Source organism: Peromyscus leucopus, chromosome 2 (assembly GCF_004664715.2).
Source record: "Peromyscus leucopus breed LL Stock chromosome 2, UCI_PerLeu_2.1, whole genome shotgun sequence".
NCBI classification, from domain to species: domain Eukaryota; kingdom Metazoa; phylum Chordata; class Mammalia; order Rodentia; family Cricetidae; genus Peromyscus; species Peromyscus leucopus.
In genome coordinates, this window is record NC_051064.1 from 125,318,620 (window position 1) to 125,340,076 (window position 21,457).

The 21,457-nt window shown below is 46.7% G+C and overlaps 2 protein-coding genes across 2 annotated transcripts in view; both read left to right on the plus strand.

The window, feature by feature from the left end:
- Positions 1–1,303, plus strand: part of Inpp5b (inositol polyphosphate-5-phosphatase B) — a 69,514-nt gene extending 68,211 nt beyond the window's left edge. Inside the window, 1 exon segment of the mRNA XM_037202921.1 lies at positions 497–1,303. Within this exon segment, the coding sequence (XP_037058816.1) occupies positions 497–612 (116 nt within the window). The 3' untranslated portion in view covers positions 613–1,303.
- Positions 1,304–1,795: 492 nt separating this feature from the next.
- Positions 1,796–21,457, plus strand: part of Mtf1 (metal regulatory transcription factor 1) — a 51,579-nt gene continuing 31,917 nt past the window's right edge. The window contains 2 exon segments of the mRNA XM_037202922.1: positions 1,796–2,522; positions 4,349–4,804. Coding sequence (XP_037058817.1) covers positions 4,400–4,804 — 405 coding nt within the window. The 5' untranslated portion in view covers positions 1,796–2,522; positions 4,349–4,399.

Here is a 21,457-nt window from a genome sequence, read left to right on the forward strand (position 1 = left end):
CCCTGGAGCTCCCTGTTTTGGCTAGACTAGCTGGCTGGCAAGTCCCCAGGATCCACCTCTCTGCACATCCACATCACTGGGGTTACAGGTGTATGTCAGTGTGCCTGGCTTTTACGTGGGTGCTGGGGATCTGCACTCAGGTCTTCTCTGATGTCTGCATGGCAGGCACTTTACTCACTGGGCCATCTCCCCAGCCCCTATTTATTTTTTGAGGCAGAGTCCCACTGTATAGCTAAGGCTAGCCTGAAACTGAAGACGGGTGGGAATACAGACATGTACCACCACACCTAGCTGTCTGTTTTTTTCCAAGAAGAAAATACCTGGGCATATTGGTGCACATCTTTAATCCCAAGACTCGGGAGGCAGAGGCAGGTGGATCTCTTGAGTTTGAGGCAGCCAGGGCCTGACTTAAAAAAAAAAAAAATGTAGCTCATCCTCCCTCCTAGCCACTCTAGTGTCCTTGTTGCTAAAGGTTTTCTGTTTCTGTCATGCCCAGCTAGTATATTTGGCAGCTTACTGCTCCGAAACCCAGCTCATCACCAAAAGCTTGACATGGCGGAGAAGAAGAAGGCCCAAGAGTTTATTCACCAATTCCTCTGCAGCCCAGTCTGAACCTCAGTACTCCTGTTTTACCCAAGGCAGCCACAACCGTCAGCCCCACCTGTTCCAGCTCAAGAGCTGTCCTAAGGTGCACTGAGGCCAGCTGGGAGCAAGAACGGCAGCTGTGTGTGTCTTGAGCCTAGAGCAGCCTGCCCGTACCCATGCCATTGGCTGGCACACCCTTGCTGACTTGTGAAGACATGGGGGAAGCCACACAATAATAGAACTGACGTTCAGTATTCAACTTCAGTTATTTAACACAAGTAGATCTCTATAAATTTATATTTTTAAAATTTTTTTAAGTAACTGTACTTTGCCTTACTCAACCTGCCTCCAGGACATGTATGTATGTCAGTGAGTTTCCTGCATCCCAGACTCATAATTAGATATTTGGACTAACTGGAGTCCTTGAAGGAGAATGAGTTGGACAGCAGGAATTTGGTTAGATGTTCTGGATAAACAAGTTTTAGCCATTCCAGATGCTTCCACTGTCCAAACTGAGGACATGTATATACACAGGGCGACTCTGTCCCGGTTCTGCTCAGCTCCAAGGCCTCTCAGTCGCCCCTAAAAGCACAGAAGAAAGGAGGCTGTGGTGAAACACGTGGGATTTTGTAGGCCAGCCTGTCCTCCCAACTGTATATAATGCATCCCCTCTCATATGTGTAATATATTTTAATGATAAATGTATTTTTAACAGTCATGATTGTATGGTTTTTTTTCCCTCTTATTTCTTTAGTTCTGTGTGTGTGTGTGTGTGTGTGGTGGTGGTGGTGGTATATTCATGTGTGAATGCTAGTGTCAGGAGAGGTCAGAGATCCTTGTGAACCTGGAATTACAGGTGGCTGTGAGCCACCCAGTGTGGGTTCTGGGAATCGAACTCAGGTCTTCAAGAGCAGTAGGTGGCCTTAACTTTTGAGTCTTCTACCCTCATTCCCCTCTCTCAAAATATGGTAGTTCTTGAGAGCTGGGCCTTTGTGGCTTAAGCACAGAAGCAGCTGGTCAGGGGCCAAAGAGACATGTGTGGCGGCAGTCTGGTGTGTGAGAGTCACTATTCAGTATTACCCAAGCAGAGGGTGGCACAGTAGTTTGGGCCTGAACCCTGATCTAGCATATAAGGGCATTGAACCAACCTAAACAGTCTAGAGAAGTCGCTCTTGAGGAAAATAAGCAATGATGCGAGGCTCTAATAGTGATATTTACAGTACTATAGTACAAGTACGCGCAAAATGGCTTATTTGGATTTGGAATACTGCTACCAGGTACCGGCTTCAAGGGTCTGTAGGAGTGGTAACAGCTGAAACGGGGACGGGCCAGTAGGTGGCGCTGAGCCTCCCGAGCGCAAGGACCCTCCCTGGGACAGGAAAGTTGGGACTGCCAGCTCCGGCGGGCGGCTGGGCGTGAGAACTGGAAGCGTTTGGAGCACTCTGCTCTGCTTTCGGGTCCTGGGGCCTCAGCCAGGTGAACTACGCTGCGTGACGAGGGCGCAGTGGAGGGAGAAGAGGGATGCTGCGGGCTGGCCCGCGCGTCTGGGAAGCAGCAGCTGACTGCGTCCTTCCTTACTGCGCCCTTCCCGCTGCAGCTAAGGGCGCAGCCCGGGCTGAGGACACCCCGGGTTCATGGCTAATGTCGCGTGCTCTCCCGCGCCGGAGACCGCCGCTCCCTACGGTCAGCTTCCCCGGGCCGCACGGCAGTTCCTGACGCCGCTACCCCGCCCACGGCCCGCCGGCCGGCTGGAGGCGCGGTCTCAACCCTTGGACAGCAAGCGCCAATCAGAAGCAGCAGCGGGCGCAGGGACCCGCCGGCCTCTCCTTCCTCCGGAAAGCGGAAGCGGAAGTGACGCCAGGGACAGGTGGGGGCAATCATGGTGCCGCTGGGGAGGGGAGAAGCTGCCGCTGCCGCCGTTGCCGGGAGCCGCAGAGGTAAAAGCAGAAGCTGGACTCGGCTGGGGCTGGGACTCCCCGGGGGGCGCGGGACTTGGGCTCCCTGCCGAAGCCGTTCCCGGGAGAGACTTCATGCCACTCACTGGAGGGACCCCACCCCTCCTCCGTTTCCATGGGGATGGGTATCCAGCCCCCCTTCTCTGTTTCCATGGAGACCCGGACCCTGCCCCTCTTCGCCCAGCTCGTAGCCCCCAGCCTGCCTCGGGGTTTTTCTATGTTAGCCCTGGACTGGGGGTGCTTTCCCGGTCAGGTTCCTTCTGCCAGTCTTTCAGGGGTGCGCGGTTCGCACTCCTCGGCCACACTCACACCTCCTGGTCTTGTTTGTTACGGAAAGTTGGTCTCCGCGTTGCCGCCGAAGGTGCCGGGGCAGCCCACCGGGAGCTCTCGGTATTCTTATCTCTCCTCTCAGATACAGAGAAACGTGCATTTCTAGGGTTGCGTAAGCAAAGGTTCGGGCTGGTTCCTCTCAGATTAGATCCCTTGACCTGTGTCTTGTAACTGCCTCACCTTGTCACTCTGGCTTGTGAAGGTTCACTTGCTAACCCTGAGCAGAAGAGAAAGTGCAGAACCAGGCTGAAAGCCAAGGGATGTGCTGATTATTTTAAATTCTCCTTTTGTGTCTGCCAAGCCCACAATTGTAGAACCTGTGTGTTTTCGGGGGAAGGAAGAATCACCATTCCAGACCATGAAAGCTTCAAATTTGGTAATTTCCACAACAGACTGTATCTTCGAAAAAAAAAAAAAAAGACTTTATCTGCTTGTCTGTCCTTCATTTTGTTGATATTTCCTGAGTTCCTTGTGTCAGTATGCTGTGCTAAGGACAGCTTTTCAGAGCAGAAAGCCTAGTCACACTGTACAGGCATACTCTCTGGTCCATGTCATGTTTTAGGATATAACTATTTAAAATGATTTGCATTAGCCAATGCTTTATTGGGAATTAACCCCGCCACTCCATGTGTTCTGGAAACGACCGAAGGAAGCAATCCTGTTTCTACTGTTTGACAGGATCGTGCTTTACATGTAGTTTCTCTTTCACTCCTTATGAGACAGGAACTATGAGTCCCACTGTAGAAAGACAAGGCACAAACAGGTTGGCCAAGCGGTAAAGGGCAAGACCAGGATTTGTAGGTGATTATGTTCAAAGCATTGTTTCTGCACCATCAACTACATGAGGCTGTATACTGCCTCCCGGAGTGATTGAAGGGGAGGGTGTTTGAATGGGAGTGCCTCCCTTAAGGTTTATAGCCACTGTTCCTTGAGGCAGCGACCTGATTGCTCTTTTCTCCTCATCAGATGCATGCATATCCATCTTTAAAGTGTGTGACAATAAATTACTTAGAAGGTTTTGTAAACTGCTAATTTTTGAAAAAAAAAAAAGAAAAGATATATATTGCTTGCCCTTAAGAGTGACTGATTTTGCCAAATTTCAAATATATTTCCAAGGAAGGTGATATTTTTGTTTGTTTGTTTGGTTTGGTTTGCTTTTTTTTTTTTTTTTTTTTTTCCTCGTTGAGATTCTCTCTGTGCATTCCTGGCTCACCACCATGCCTAGCCTGGATTGCTGTCTTTTTTGTTTGTTTTGAGACAGGGTTTTACCATGTAAGTGTGTGTGTGGTTGGCCTAGAACTCAATGTGAAGACCATGCTGGCCTTGAACTCACAGAGGTCTGCCTGCCTCTGCCTCCCAAGGTCTGGTGCTAAAGCTTTGGTTTGCTTTTTAGAACAAGGGAGAAGATCCCTGAGGTGGCTAGGAGGTAGTTGAGTCTCGTGCTGTGTATGCTCTAACTCTGGTGTTGTCTGTTGCAGAAAGGCCATTACTTTTCCATTTCTCACAATTGGGCTGAGCACAACTGAACCATGGGGGAACACAGTCCAGACGACAATATCATCTTCTTTAAGGGAGAGGAAGATGACCTAACCCCGGATGACAAGATGCTCAGGTTTGTGGATGACAACGGACTGGTGCCTTCCTCATCTGGAACTGTTTATGATAGGACCACTGTTCTTATAGAACAGGACCCAGGCACTTTGGAGGACGAAGATGACGATGGACAGTGTGGAGAACACTTGCCTTTTCTCGTGGAAGGTGAAGAGGGCTTCCTGATAGACCAGGAAGCAATGTCCCAGGGTTATGTACAACACATTATCTCACCCGATCAGATTCATTTGACTATAAACCCCGGTTCCACGCCCATGCCAAGAAACATCGAAGGTGCGACCCTTACTCTGCAGTCGGAATGTCCAGAAACAAAGCGGAAAGAAGTAAGTAAAGCGGCAGCCGAGGGCCCAGTGTGGCTGTGGGGCGGCCCTTACGCAGCGGCAGCGTGCTGCTGGCAGCTTTAACTGGGGTTAAAGGAGCTCCTGGGCCTAGAGCCTGCGGTAGCCTCGCCTGTCTGCAACGCATCTGCTTCCTGTTTTGTTGTGACTGCTTTCTAGAACTGTTGGATTGTATGGTCCATTGTAATTGAGGAGTACTGCATTGTAATATCTCAGATTTTCCTCTCCAAATCATAAATAAAGTAGAAGTTTCACCAAAGTGAATTCATGTTTATACTGCGAAAGTAACAGCGTGGCTCCTCTGATAGCAGAGTGACTAGATTTGTGTGGAGTAACGAGAACTGGCTATAAATGATTTGTTTTGTTTTGTTTTTTGGAGATGCCTGTGGGAGTGTGCTTTATTAATTTAGTGAATATTTAATGGATAGTAACTGGTAGTTTTTATAATTCAGGCAGGAGACCACAAATGAGACCAGGTCATCTAAAAGTTGTCACATTTATATTCAGATAACGAGGATGAAGTAATGCCTTTCAGGCTATCTTGGAAACTGTAACGCATTTTTCAAATTGTAGTGGTGAATTTGAATGAAGTAAATGGTACGGCTTAACTCACTTAGTGAGTGGTGAGCACTGCTCAGGAACTAGTGCAAGTTCATTTGAAAACAAACAACAGGTCACTGCCCGTTCCTGTGCTGAGGGCTCAATGTCAGGTACCGCCAAGCAGAAATGGCTTCATTTCTTGAAATATTTTTCCTTTTTGATGTAGTGAGTGTTTGAAATGACATACATAAGTACAAATGACTTATTCGTGACATTTGGCTTTTCCTTTAAGGGTGGAACGCCTGCCTAGCATACATGAGGGCCTGGTCTCTAGTACTGCAAATAAACGAATGAATAAATAAATAAATAAATGGGTATCTTAGAGCTGCAAATACCTTAGCGAGACCATCCTTCCCTACCTCCCCGTGGACACAGTCATCTTTGCAGCATCTCTGACATCTGTTCTTTGGTCTGTGCTTGCACACTTCTAGCATAGCTCAGGCCGGTACATTTGCTGGCCTGCTCTGATTGCTCGGACGGAAGCTTTGGCTTGTATAGGAAGGACTAAAGTCTGTCTTCGTGTAGTGCTGTTCCCAGCCTCCAGTTCTGTATTCCTAATAACTTCTTCCACGGGGCAGCCTGCACATTTTTAAAGGTCCCGTCATGTTCTTTGGTACAAGCTAGCCACCTACACTCAAATATCTTTCTGATGGCATTTTTCCCCTAGTCTGTCATCAATCTGGTATCCTTTAATTGAAGGAATTCCAGTTTTCCAAAGTTCTTTTAAAATCCAGAGTTGAGCATAATCTCACGGGAGTGAGTCAGCTGTGCCAGGCAAGTGGCTCTTATTTGTCTCTCATCTGGACACTGGACTACAGTGACTGTGTCATCTGGGTTTTGTCAGTGACCTCTCACTGTTGGCTTGTACTTGGAAACCTCTAGAATAGTGGTTCTCGACCAGGGGTAGTTTTGCCCCCCAGGAGACGTTTGGTTGTCACACTGGGGAAGTGCTAACTGGAATCTTGTAGGTAGGGGCTAAGGATGCTGTTAGATATTTTATAATGTACAGGACAGCCTCTGGCAACAAATAATTACCCAGATGTGTTCAGGGCTTGGATGGAAGAGCCCTGTTCTGCATTATCATGGGCGCAGCTGTCAAGTTTTGTGCTGGTGAAGGTAGACATGCTTAGAAGCCTTTGGAGTGTCTCCATACTGAAATTTTCTTGTTGGTTTTAACCCAGTATGTGAGCTTGTATAGGGGTTCATGTGCCTTCAACAGACTCTATTATTTGTTGTTGCTGGTGTTCTTTTTGAGATGTCTCATGTAACCCAAGCTGGCCTCCAACTTGCTATGTAGTTACGGTTGACCTTGAACTCCAGATCTCTTGCCTTCCCCTTTCCAGTGCTAAGATAACAGGCGTGCACCTGGCCTCACCAACATTTGTCAAGCAAGGTGCTGTGACTGCAGATGGCGATTTGCAGCAGAGGTAGAAATACCTGAGGGCAGTGGTGTGAGCGTTAGGGATGAAGTGGTCAGTGTGAAGGGTACACAGAAACTTGCTCACCTGTGCGCTTAGGCCAGCCTTCAAGGTGGCCGTAAAAATGTGGTCAGTTTATGAGAAAAGCAGGGCATGAGTATTTCTGAGAGATGGGGACAGTGTGAACAAAGAGAGGGAGGTAGAAAGCAGAGGCCCCTTCCCCTCTTTAAGGAGTGGCCAGCTATCCCCCTAAAACAGAGTTAGAGAGAGAGAGAGAGAGAGTGTGTTTGTGTGTGTGTGTGTGTGTGTGTTTTCTTTTTTGAAACAGAGTCTTGTTGTGCAGCTCAAGCTTTTCTCAAAGTGGTGATCCTCCTACCTCTCTAGGGCTGGGAGTACAGGCATATACCACACGTGGCCAGTACATTTTTCTGTAAAGGGCTAAACAGTAAATGTTCTTGTCCTTGCAGACTATGTGGTCTCTGTTACAACCAGTCAGCCCTTCAGTTGTAACACAAAATCACTCATAGACAGTGTGTAGGTGGGCTGGGGGTGGAGCTCAGTCTCGATCACATGCCACAAGGTCCTGGGTTCAATTCCTGGCACCACAGGAAAGGAAAAAGATAACATGTAAACGAGCATGCTGGCCAGAATTGACTTTCTGGCCGTAGTGAGTGTGTCAGTCCTTGGACTAGAATCAGGGAGTAGCAAGGGATAGGGATAGACAGCAAAGATCCAAACCTAGACAGCAGTGATAGCTTGCTCAGGGTTTGTGCTGTGTTAGAAGCAGTGACAGACTTGTGGATTTGGGAGCCAGGAGTAATGTGACTGGAGGAGCATTTTAGAGCTGGGTATAGTGGTGCACACCTTTGATCCCAGCACTTGGGAGGCAGAGGCAGGTGGATCTCTATGAGTTTGAGGCCAGCCTGGTCTACATAGTTCTAGGACAGCTAGAACTATATAGTGAGATCCTGTCTTAAAAAAGCAAAGGAGGAACGTTTTAGAAGGGGTCTTCTGACAGCACCAGGTGACTAGGAGACAAAGAGAAGAAAGGATTTAATGGCCTGCTAGAAGACACTTGAGTTTCATGTAACTGATGAAGGAAAGAATCTAAGACCCAAGGAACTTTGTATGCTGTTGGAATTTGCATAATGAGCCCTGAGTTGAATGTGAGTCAAAGATTTTTAATCATGTCCATTGAAAAGATTTGTCTAAGCCAGGCCGTGATGATGCATGCCTTTAATCCCAGCAGTCAGGAGGCAGAGGCAGGCAGATCTCTGTGAGTTAGAGACCAGCCTGGTCTACAGAGCGAGTTCCAGGACATCCAGGGCTACACAGAGAAACCCTGTCTTGAAGCCCGCCCTCTCCCTTCCCCCCAAAAAAAGGAAAGGAAGAAAAGATTTGTCTAAGACTGGGCATAGCGGTTGCACACCTTTCATGTCAGCACTCAGGAGGCAGAGGCAAGTGGATCTCTGAGTTCAAGGCCAGCTAGGGCTACACAGTAAGATCCTTTCTCAAAACAAAAGATTTTTTTTTTTCAATGTGTTGAATTGCTGCTGGTTGATGAGTGGGTAAAGATTTTAGTAGTTGAGCGTCTATGATGATGGATAATTCAGTCATGTTCAGGCTGCGTGCTGAAGACAAAAGTGGCTAGCTCTGCCTTCTGCCCGCTACCTCCCACTCTAAATGGTAAGTCTGTTAACAAGAATTGGGGCAAGAGGAAAGTTTGGTGGGGGAATGAGTAACTTTGGTTGGTGTGTACTGAACGTGTAGTCCTTGGGAGTAAGGAGCACAAGTTGAAACCCACTGGAAATGTGGGTCTGAGGTCAAGGAAATGACATGGGTGCTAGAACCTTTCGGGTGGCTTTATGAACACGAAAGAAGCTAGGGACTAGAGAGAGAAGGGGAGCCAGAGAAGAAGACAGGAGTCAAGAGAGGCTGGAATGTGCTGTTCTGAACTCTGGGTCAGGAAGGCTGACTTCCTGTGTGACCTGGAAGAGGGACCGAGGAGCTGGAGAAAACAGCAGCTCTGTCTCTTGTTCAGCTGTTGCTCACAGTTTGAAAGGGCCGTCAGTTGAGCCCGGGGCACAGAGCGTATGAGTGGGGCAGAGGTAAGCTGGGATGAGAGAACAGGATGTGTGAAGTTGTGTTTTGTTTTGAAAATTTGAGACTTGGAAGAAAATTGAGGTAGCAGTAGCTCGGGGGCATTGAAACTTTTAAGAAAGTTTGAGCTGGGTGTGCAGAGCCGATGGATGGAGTTCCAGGCCAGCTAGGGGCTACATAGTGAGACCCTATTTCTAAATTAGTTAATTAAAGCCTCAAAAGTTTTGACGTGGTTTAGGACCTAGCTTTAGGCCACCCTCAGTTAATGATTACTGTATGAGTGTTCATGAGCAAATGTTTGAGAAATACTAAGTAAAATCAAACTACTTCAGAACTTATCAGGCAGGACCTCTGACTTGCTAATAACTTAAGAAAGAAAAAGAATCGGAATTTAATAAATGCTACAGACTTCTGCTAGAAACCATTTTGCAGGGATGAGTAGAGCACGTTTTAGGAGATGCTGACCTAGGCAGAAGAGAAGATGGGAGGGGGGTCATGCAAGCTGATGGTAGCTGCCGCTGTCCTGCTCTGTGCTCCTTAGCCGCCGCCGCTGCTGCTGCTTGCAAGCCGGGCTCGCCCCATTCCTTTCTTCAGGCCATTTAATGGTGACCAGGATAGGGTCAAGGATGCTGTGACATCTTTGTCCAGTGTCCAGGGGGTTGACTCATTCTAGGCTCTTCCCTTCCTCCTCAGTTTCTCCCTCCATCCTATACATAAGGTTTATGTAGAAGATTCTATAAGCTAGACTCTTTTTTTTGTTTTTTTTTTTTGAACTGGTTTTTAACTGTAGCCTAGGCTGGCCTCAGACTCACAGCAGTCTCTTGAGGTCCAAGATTAGAGATGGGAGCCACTGCCCTGGTCTTAAATTGGTATTAGGCTCAGTAAGGTTTGGAGCTTTGATGGAGATCAGGAAGAAGTAGCCGCAGCCCTGGTCTTCAGAGGCCAGACATTCAGGAGGCTTGCCTTCCAGAAGCACACTCTTACCTCAGTCATTGATTGACAGTGATTTTATTTTGGCTTTCAAATCCACTTAGTTGGCCTGAGGATGCCGGTGTTTACAGATGATAACAGCTGCATGATCTTTAACCACCCTTGTCCCGGGAACCTGTTTTAAACTTGGCTCTTTTTTTTTCCCCTTCATTCTGCATGGCATTCACAGGTACTGCTCTTGAGAAATGGAATCTTTTGATAACTACTCAGTCTTCTTGGCTTCCTAAGCAGCTTAGTTTCTGAGTCAGATGTTAGCCTGATTTTCCTGTTTACCCCTGATTGTACCTTTGTTTCCTTTGGTGTGCAGTTGGCTTACTGATTGCTTTATTATTATTATTTTTTTCATCATGCTTGTCTTACGCAAAAACAAGCCAACCAGAACCTTGCCACACATACTGTCTCACCCTACCACAGGACCTACCTCTGGGCATCCTAACCCTTAATTCACATTTCAGGTTCTCGTGCTAACTGTTCACTGCTTTCTCCCTGTGGACTGCAGCTTTGAGAGCACACTGTCCTTCGCGTCTGCTGTGCTCAAATGCTTTCCTCTCCAGGGTGCTGAGCGGCTGTTCCTCAGGTGGGTTCGTGTGGCCCGTGGTTCCCCAAACTTTTCTTGCATCTCTGTTCTTCCAGAGACCCTGCCAGGGAGTCTTCAGTTGCCTGCTCACCTCCTCTGTCAGCACCACAGTGGCGAACATAATGCCAACCTTCTTCCCATCTTTATGCTAAATAGTTGGCAGATAAGAAGAAACCCAGGGCCCGTAAGCCAAAGATGTGTTCATGATGTCCTGAATATTCCAGACCATTGATTGGGAAAGAATGGCCTTTCTTGCAAGAAGCAGGTGCAGTGTTCTTTGCATTCTGCTCCTAGTGTATTGCACAGTAATTGGATTACTCTCAGTGGCATTCTAAAAGGAGGGGGAAGTTCTTTCTCTTTCCTATTCCTCCTTTTTTAAAATTTTATTTTAGATTTAAAAATTTGTTGTTGTTTTTTATTTTAATTAATTAATTAATTTTTTAAGGCAGGGTCTCTGTGTAGTCCTGGCTGTCCTGGATCTCGCTATGTAGACCAGGTTGGCCTCCAACTCACAAAGATCCTCCTTGCCTCTGCCTCCCAGGTACTGGTATTGGGTGTGTGCCACCACACCTAGCTGAGTTTATTTAGCCTGACAGACTTTAAGTAATAAAGGGGTTGGAAGTGGGATGGCTTGTGCCTGTGCTGCCAGCACCTTGGGAGGCTAAAGCAGAAGCTTGCCATGAGTTTGGGGCAAGGCTGGGCTACATGGTGCTTTCCTGGCCAGCCTGGGTTACAGTGAGCAATCCTGAATCAAGAAAACCAAAGGGGCACAACGAGAGTAAGGGGGAATTTGACTCCAGTGTTCAGAGCCCTTTACAGTTTGTCCTTTGTTTTAGGAAGACTGATTCCAGACTGTTCCTCAGTGGGAATCCTCAGGGAGTGGAGCCATGCGCTCAGACACACCCACCTTCCACTCTGCCCACCACGATTACATTTCTTCACAGATCCCTGTTCCACTCCCACGGGATTGCCATTCAGAACTAGGACAGATGAGCCTGTCACTGCTTGAGAGTGTAGTGTTAAGGACTCGCCCCTTTGCCTCCGAGGTCTGGCTTCACTGACTTTTGTCAGGTATCGGAGAGCGATAGGGCAAAGCTGGGGGCTCCTCGTGGCTCTGCTGGGGTCCGGAGCAGAATGTGCTTTCCACGTGCCACCAGGTGAAGCTGCCTTGTCAGGTGTCTCCTCCACGTCAGCATGTGTGGTCCCTGTCCTCGTCTTATCACTGAGGCCCTCTGGCCTGGCAGAGGAGCCTGGCTGGTTTTCTGTACACCCTGGTTTTTAAAGTTGGTACTGAAGGAACTCTGGGTCTTCAGTTGATATTTTCTATGGACTGTATTAGGTTTTGCTGACATTTTGTTCTTGTAAGAGTGGGCGACAGTGCTTGAAATTTGGTGCTCTCCCCTTATTTAAATCCAGCTTATTCCAAAAACTCTTCTTCGAAAGATGATTTCAACCTTGGTCTCCTCTTTTTGTTCTAGTGTATACTAGCTGTGCGGCCCTGGCCAGCTGCTCTCTGTCCTCTTTTGTAAAATGGAAATAAAAATCTCCCACTGCATTCTGTGAAGATGCAGTGAGATTTATGTAATATGAAGTGTACATCAGTATATGATGTCTCAGATGTCAGGCACCAGGTCTGGTTCAGCCGTTGTTCAGTCACACGTTCTCTTGTTTTTTCTTTCTCACAGACCCCTGTTCCAAAAGGTTCAGAGGTCATCTCTAGTTTTAGAAAGGTTAAAAATATCAAGGCTTCTTTGTTAGGAACTGGTTTGGGAAGCATGTTTTCTGTAAATTGTGGTTGGAGACAGAAGTGTTAGTGCGTGCTGAGGAGGCTGAGGCAGGCAGATCTGTAAATGTCAAGGCCAGTCTGGTCTACATAGTTCAAGGCTAGTTAGAGACTGTCTTAAAAAGTTGGAGAAATGTGATTGGGTTCCAAGAGAGCCCACAGAAAACTTGGTCCCAGCTTACGTAGCTGAACTTTCCTATGAACATGACTGTAACTGGGATGAGTTGTTGTGCATTGTTTATTTTATTTTATTTTATTTTTTGAGGAGCTGGGATTGAGCCCAGGGCCAGATGATGCCAGGCCAGTGTTTTACCACTGAGATATATCCAGTCATCTTTGTTTGTTTTTTAATTTATTTATTTATATGAGTATTTTGCCTGCATGTATGTCTGTGCCCCACATGTGTGCCCGGTACCTATAGAGACAGAAGACACTTGATCCCCTGCAACTGGAAGTACAGCTTGTTGAAAACCACTGTGTAGGTGCTGGGAATTGAACCTGGGTCCTCTGGAAGAGCAGTCAGTCCTCCTAACCATTAACCATCTCTCTAGCTCCTCTTTTTAAAAAAAACTTTTAATTTGAAATAAGTTCTCCCTAAGCTGTTCAGGGTGGCTTTGAACTCAGTCTGTAGTGTAGGGAACATTGTACTGGGATTGATTCCCTTTCCATATCTTTCTGGGTAGCTGAGATCATAGACCTGAGCCACCAGACCATGCTTTTAACTATGCTATAAAATGAGGATATTTGTGGTCCCCAAGCAGAGGTTGGTGAACACCAATCCTTGTCACTGGTAAATCTCTTGTCTTCATTTTCGGCATCTCGTAATTTCCTTGGTACTAGGCCTTTGAAAAATTACTTCCTTGGTGTGTTGTTCGAATATTAGATGATCTTTTAATTAAAAAAAAAAAAAACCAGAGCCAGATATCAGGGTGAAAGCTGAGATCAAAGAAGCAGAGCAACCAGCCACTAGTTCTTACCTCTACGAAATTGTCAGTCTAAAGAGAGTGAGTTCCTGTTTCCTCATGCCTTATATACCTTTCTCTGCCCAGACATCACTTCCTGGGATTAAAGTCGTGTGTGCTTCCCAGTACTGGGATTAAAGGTGTGTGCTACCGCTGCCTGGCTCTGTTTCCAGTGTGGCCTTGAACTCACAGAGATCCAGCCGGATCTCTGCCTCCCCATGATAGGATTAAGGGTGCGTGCCACCACTGTCTGGCCTCTCTGTCTGATCTAGTGGCTGGCTCTGTCCTCTGACCCCCAGGCGAGTTTATTAGGGTACGCAATTTATCACCACAATGGTGGAGATATGGGGCACCAACACCCTACAGCTACAAGTGAAGGCTTTAATATGATCTGGGGTTTTGCTGTTTTAACAATCATAGAATAGACACTGTTAGCCCCTATTTTACAGATGAAAAAGTTAAAGCATAGAAACATCTAGCTGTCACAATCCCAGTGCCAGGAGGCAGAGACAGGAGGGTCCTAAGGGTTCTCTGGCTGTAGAGTCCGAGAGCTCCAGATTCAGTGAGAGACCCTGTCTCAGAAAATGATGTGGAGGCCTGGTGTGGTGGCCCATGCCTTTAGTCGGAGCACTTAGGAGGCAGAAGCAGGTAAACCTTTGTGAGTTTGAGGCCAGCCTGGGATACATAGTGAGACCTTGTCTATAAATAAATAAGGTAGAGCAAGATAGAAGACCATACCTGATGTCAACCTCTGTCTTGTGCATGCTGACACACACAAGTGCACACACCCTCATACACACCTACTCCACGAGCACACACGTCTGCAAATAGAAACATTCAGTTCTCAAGTGGAGAATTTGAGACTTGAACTGAGGATTGTCTGGATGCCAAAGTTAATGCTTTTTATGATAACGTACCCGTTTACAAAGGTCATAGTCAAGACACAGGCCTGTTGGCTGCTAACAGGACTGAGAAATGAAAGGACAAGTGGGTGTCCTTAGTTCCCAATGGGTAGAGGGATGAGGTGTGGACACAGCTCTGGAGAGTGATGGAGGCGTGAATTCAGCTCTGCTAGGCATTGAAGAAATGGCACCAGTTCAGAGCACTTAGATTTGTGATTCAAGCGTTTTGATTATATTTGGAATAGAAGAAACCAGTGCTAGTATGGGGAGCAGTTTGGGTATGGGGAAAGGGGACAGGAAGTCACTAGTGACGGCGAAGAAAGGGCAGAGTTCAAATCTCCCCCAGGGTTTTGGTTGGTTGGTTGTTGTTGTTGTTGTTGTTGTCTTTTTGCTTTTCAGTTTTTGAGACAGAGTCTTGCTGTGTATAGCCGTTGGTAGCCTGTAACTTGCTATCTAGTTCAGTCTAGCTTCAAAGTTGGGCAGTCCTCCTCCTTCTGCCTCTGCCTGCCGAGTGCTGGGATCAAAGGCTCGCACCGGCACACTCAGTCTGGAAAGTGAGTTCTGTAGCTGAAACAGCAGCCAGTCGTTTATTTATGAGTGTTGGTCTCCTGGGCTCAGAACCAGGGACTCCCTTTCTTTATTGCAGTGTGTAGAGTTGAGTTCTCTCCATCTCCCTTTTTCTTCCAACAGAAGCCCAGGCTTTTTTTTTTTTTTCCTTTTTCTTTTTCTAACTTTGAAGAATTTTGTCTCCTGAAATTCTGCTGCTTCTTTATTCTGCTCATGCTTATCTCCTGCACCTGTTGTTCTCTGCTTCTGTCGCCTGAGTGCTATGATCATCTTTGCTAAATGTTCCTGGTTTAGAACCGTTCAGAACATTCTGTAAACCTCTGAGCCTCATACCTTCTGGACAGTCACACCATCACACTCCATGTTTAGTGAACTCACCCGGGTGTCTCTTTAGCAGCTGTCTGAGGCCATGTGGGAAAATTAAAGTCAGGCATAGACGTCTTAAGGTTCTTTGAAAAACAAGTTTTCTTGATGTCCAGTGGAGTCTCCAGTGACAATATGTTCCTCTCACAAGATACTGTCATTCATTTTGACAAGCAGGCTACTTATGTGTGACCCTTCCCTGAAGTCTCTGGGTTCATCTGGTATGTGTCTACTTTGTAGATAAGCTCTCCTTAGCCTGGGTCTTAAGTCCTCTGTATATTGCCTTAGTGTGCTCAGTGTCTGTTCTCGGTGCCGCGTCTCGGACGGTGTTCTTGCCTGGCCTGTCTAGTCCTCCTTTTTGTTTTGAACTTCTTGGGAGCAAGGTTGTTGTTCTTGACACTAAGCACAGTATAATTCTAGAACACAGTTCTTCAAATCTACAAATGCTGAATTTTAGTCTTATTTAAAGGTATATGATGTTGTAATATCTCTTTGTAGCATGGCACACTTCATTTTTTTTTTCAGTTTCCTGTTCTGATCCTGTTTGAGGTGGTTCGGGTTTCCCTTTTTGTGAAATTTGTTGCTATTTTAAAATAATTCTGAAAGATACTAAACAGTGATGGCCACTTACTGTCTCCAGATGAAATGAGATCATTTATTCAGTTTATTATTGGGAGAAAAGACATCTAGTCTACAACACCACTTATTTTACTTTTTTTTTTTTTTCTTGAGGCAGGGTTTCTCTGAGTAGCCCTGGCTATCCTGGAACTCGCTCTGTAGCCCAGGCTGGCCTCAAACTCACAGATCCACCTGCCTCTGCCTCCCAAGAGCTGGGATTAAAGGTGTGCACCACCACTGGCTGAGCTAGGGTCTTTATTGATGTATATGTAGCCCAGCCTGGACTTGATCTTGGGTCAGCCCTCCTGAGTGCCACTATAACCAATTTCTGTCCTGTCTTTCAGTACCTTTCCTGATCTCAGTGCTTTCCTACCTTTCTGTCCTGGGTCTCTCTCCCTTTCTACTCTGCCAAATTTTTCTGGAAGCATCATTGGCTGACTGCTCATGTTCTGGCCACTGCCCCATAGTTTAACGCTGGTGCTGGTCTTATCAATCAGTGGTCTTTGCTACATTTGACCTGGCTGACATCCTGCTCAAAACTTCCCTTCCCACCTGATTGTCTTGGGGTTTGTTGTTGTTTGTATGTGTATGTGTGGGGGGTATGCTGTACAGGTATATTCACATATGTTAGTGCATGTGTGTGTACATGGAAGCTGAATTGATGTCCAGGGTCTTCCTGATCACTCTCCACTTTATATACTGAGGCAGTATTTCTCGCTGAACCTGGAACTCACCAATTCCAGCTTGCCTAGCTAGCTGTCGTGCCCTGGCAGTCCTGTCTCAGTCTCCAGAGTCCTGAGAGTATGGTGACCCTCATGGCCGAGAGGCTTTTATGTGGGTTTTATCATTAAGTCTTGCCGGGTCTGTTTCATTCACAATATAAGTGGAGTGAGTGGCACTTCTGCACAAGTCTAGTCTCTGAGGTTGTTGTCAGTGAGCAAGAGAGCGCTAGCCCTGCTCTCCTGCAGTTCACAGTTCAGATGAGAAGCAGCCGTTCATTCAGTTCAGTGAGGGTTTACTTAGTGCCTGTTTTCCAGGTCCTGCTTGCCTTGCAACTAAAGGTGATAATGGAAATTGTTTAATTATATAATTGGTTAATCTTAATTATATATCTTGCACTTTAAGGAAAAGGTGGTGTCTCTCCACTGGGGATTATTTTGGAAACACAGCTTTTTCTCAGGCATCCGTGGATACTCAGGCTTCTTATGTAAAGGATCGCAGTGTTTGCATGTAGCCTGTGTACATTCTCCTGTATATTTTAAATATTGAAGAGATTTATTTGCGTGTAGGCACATGTGGAGGTCAGAGGACAACTTCTCTCCAATCCGTCGTCACATGCGTCCCAAGGATTGATCTCACCAGCGAGCATCTTCATTCACTGAGCCATCTGGCCGCTGTGGCCTCCTCCTGTATACTTTAAATTAGCTTAGCCTACTTATGACACGTTTAATACCAAAGAGATGCTCTAGAAACTGTTGTTTAGGGAATGATAGGTGGTTCTGCACATGTTCAGCCCAGGCACTGTGTTGTTGTTGTTTTTTTTAATTCTGAACATTTTCAGTCTGTAATTGGCTGAATCCATGAATGCAGATCCCCAGATTCCAAGGGCTGGTGGCCCGGGAAGCTGTGAGAGCCTGTCACATTCAGAACTGGGGCTAAGGGCCAGTCAGGGAGAGGCCTTGAGGAAGAAACATCCAGTAGCGGAAGGAGTTGGCCAAGTACAAGAATTGAGATGGGAGCAGGCTAGGGAGTGAGAGGCCATTGCCTGCCCTCTTACAAAGTCACTTACAAAGTTGTCAGTTGCCATGGCAACTCAAGAATGAAGTTCTGTTCTTCTCTCTCACCTCTGTGATGGGCCTTAGGCTGCAGACAGGATCCTCCCTCCTTCCTACCCTTCTGTGATAGTTTTGACATGAGAGGATGACTAGTGTAAGTGAGTGTCAGCTGGATGGTAGTTCCATAGTCCTGGCATTTAGAGAAGGTCACTGTTGGGTAGACATGGAGGATCATGGGGGACCTTGGAGGGATGGAGACTTGAATTAAGGGAAGAGAGAGGCTCAGGAGAGCAAAGAAAGGAACTAGACATTTCCAGGAAAGGGAGAAAAGAGCACAGGAAAGGGGCGGGGACTGAGAGTCACTGAGGATAGTGTGCTGTGCCTTAGGCCTAGGCTGACCCTTCTGCTTGCCTGGTTCCTGAGTCACACAGCAGAAAGTGTCGAAAGGCCCTGGGAATACCCTTGACTATCCTGCCTAGACTCTGGGACTTTCCAGTGAGAGGCCTTGTGGAGCACTGAGACATCGTCTGAGGGATTCAGTTCAGGGCAGGCAGTGCACAGCCTGTGTGGCAGTGGAAGGGTAGGGTAGCCCATTAGTAGGTGAGTGAGTGCTTGTGCAAGGTCGTAGAAGCTGGAGAGAAGAGGGGGCGGGGTAGGAGGGAGTCAGTGCCCCTCCTTCCCTATCGAGCAAACTGGCTGACAGGCTGAATCCCTTTAACCCTAAACCTAATGGTTGGTTTTATAGCTCTAGAGTACCGCTTCAAAACATGTAGGTCACGCAACCAACCCTTTCCAAAGGGTCACCTAAGACTGTTGGAAACCACAGATGTTTACATTATGATTCATAACAGTAGCAAAATTACAATTATGAAGTAGCAATAAAAATAATTTTGTGGTTGGGGTCACCACAGCGTGAGGAACTGTATTAAAGGGTCGCAGCGTTAGGAAGGCTGAGAACCATGGCTCTAAAGCTAATGTGTCTTTTATTTTTTAAGTTTTTAGTTTTGTTAGTGTATTTGAAAGGCAGAGTCTTCAGAGTCCATGAGTGTTGGGAACTGAGCTCAGGTCCTCTGCAAGAGCAGTGTGTACTCTTACCCATGAAGCATCTTCTCAGCTCCTGACAGTGGTTTCCATTTGTTGTTTTTGTGAGGCTTGAACCCAGAACCTCAAGCATGCCAGACAAACACTAACTGAGCCACAACTCTGGCCTCAGTTTTTGTTTTTCTTTTACTTATTTATTTATTTATTTTCCCCGTATGTAAAAGCAAAGAGCCTTTATTCAAGCTCCTGGGCTTGGTCCCTCTGTCTGTCTGACGCAGTGGTGAGAGCAAAGAGCCCTGAGCCCAGGCAGGGTGGGAATTTTATCATAGCAGAGGTTAGGGTGAGGGGATTTCCAGGGTTCAGGACCCTGATTGGCTGACAGTTGTCTAGGGGTATCTGTAAAACAAAAAATAGGTGTGTGCTAGACTCAGGGACACCTCATCTAATGGTTGGAATGTTTGGGATGTCAGGTACTTCCTCACCTCTGGGTGGAGGATCCCTGGGTGTATCAGTTTAAGGCTTTTTCCTGGATCTGGGTGTTGCCTGCCAGAAATCCTGTCACAGGAGCTGTGTCTAGGCCCCTAAACTTGTCATGGCTGCTGTGTGGTCAAGCTATGTTGGGGCCCCTTCACATTCCCCCCTTCACAAGTACCAATGATAGGACTCAATTATGAGTCCTACCTGTCCTAAGAACCATTAGCTAACAGATTTTTCTAGGGCAGTGACATCTGTATCTATTGCCATTTTTAAGGCTCTGTAGTTCTGATCTTTGAGTACAACCAGATTATGATCTTATACAATACCTCTTTGGTTCTGCATTTTTGGGCCCCTTCACAGCCCCGTTTTTTGTTTTCTTTTTAACATTGTTTTAGTAATATCTCAATTCTCGATATACTTGAAGAATCTGTAGAGCTTGGAGCTGTAAAGAACTTAGGAATACTCTTCGCCCGTGGGTGGGGGGTGGTCTTCATCCCAGTCCACAGAATCCTCATCTGCCAGCATAGCAGTGTGGCACTCTGGCTCCCCTTTCTTGGCACAGCCCACATGATAGGCAGAATCAGTTCCTTGAGGTAGTGATCAAACTGCTGGTGGGCACCATCATTGGACAGCTCGTCCTTTTACTTTATTTTTAAAGTAAAGCTCTCAGGTAGCCCAGTCTTGCCTCAGATTTTCTGTAAAGCTAAGGATAACTGAATGACCTTGAATTTATTATTTTATTTTTGAGGCAGAATCTCACTGTAGAGCCCTGACTGGCCTGGAAAACTATGTGAACCAGAATGACACCAAGCTCACAGAAACCAATCTGTCTCTACCTCCCAAGCCCTGGGATCAAGGATCAAGGCCACCACACCTGGCCAACCCTGAACTTTTGATCCTACATGCTAAGGTTGCTGGCACACCTAGTGTCCTGTTGGGAGCAGCACCCAGGGCTGCTGAGCACGCGTTGGGGAAGCACCCTGCCCCTCAGCTGTGCCTGTCCCAGTTCTCCTGGCTCTAGTGTTCTTTTCCAGATCAAGATGATAGCTCAGAATGCATGAACAGTATATGAAATTCAAACTGCAGTGTCCATAAATGGTTTTGAAACATGGCAGTGTTCAGTTGTCCGTGGCTACTTTTAACGTGCAGGGCAGGGGTTGTGTAGTGACAGACCGTCAAGTTCAGCATGGGTTCTCTCTGATACTTGACAGAAAACTGTCCGCCCTGCTTACACCCATCCTTGGCCCAGCCACCCTTTCTGAAGAAACACTTTCTGAAAGTGCTGCTCTCTCCTCCCTGAGGCTCTGGCCCTCCACTCAGGCTTTACTTTGTCATCTCTGTGCCAATCAAACCCAAGGTTCCCACCATGTGTTCCTTTTTTTTTTTTTTTTTTTAACCAGAACAGGGTTTCTCTGTGTAGCCCTGGCTGTCCTGGAGTTTGCTTTATAGACCAGGCTGGCCTTGAACTCGGATATCCACCTACCTCTCCCACTCAAATGCTGGGATTAAAGTTGTGCTCCACCGGATACCTCCCACCAAGAGCAAGCACTCTATCACTAACTGTACCCCAACTCCATGGGGCTTTTAAAGACTGTCTTTCTCTTGTGTGTGCTCCTTTTGAGGCCTTCATTCACTTTCCTCCAGAATTTTCCTTTTGTTGGGACGTAGGGGTTGTAACAATAGCTCAGACATTAAGACAGAGTCTTGTAATGCAGCCTTGGCTGGCCTCAAACTCACAGAATCCCCCTGCTTCAGTCTCCCGGGTGCTAGGATCACAGGTATGCACCACCATCCTAGCTCTTCTAGGACTTTCTCCCCTCTAGAAATAAGCCCTCAGCTCAGCCCCGAAGTACTGGTCCTGCGCTGCTCACTCTACTTCACCACCATCCAGACTCCCACCCCGGCACTGTAGGGTCTGGCTAATTCATTAGGGAATCTTTGTGTGTGTGTGTGTGTGTGTGTGTGTGTGTGTGTGTGTGTGTGTGTGTGTGTTGGAGGGTGTGGTGGAGGGTCTGGTGGTTTTCCCTGGCCCTTACTTTGTTTACTCTGACGTTTATCATTTTAGTCGTTTTTTTTTTTTTTTTTTTTTTTTTTTTTTTTTTTTTTTTTTTCCCATGAGACCCTTTTTCTTTTAGCTGCTGTGACTTCCCTTGCTCTAGCTTTTCTCCACTGGCCAACCAAGTCTTTTACTGGTTAGTATAGTAGCGGTAAATGCTGCTTTGGCCAACCAAGTCTTTTCACTGGTTAGTATGGTAGCGGTAAATGCTGCCTGCTCTCCCCCATCTATCCTTTGTTCTGTGGTATGAGCTATATTATAGGATACTTTATGTGTCAGTTACTGTATTAAAATACCTTACACAAATTATTCCTAATCCTTTTATTATTGTTGTTGCTTTTTTTTGTTTGTTTGTTTGTTTGTTTTGTTTTTGTTTTTGAGACAGGGTTTCCTCTGTATACTGGCTGGC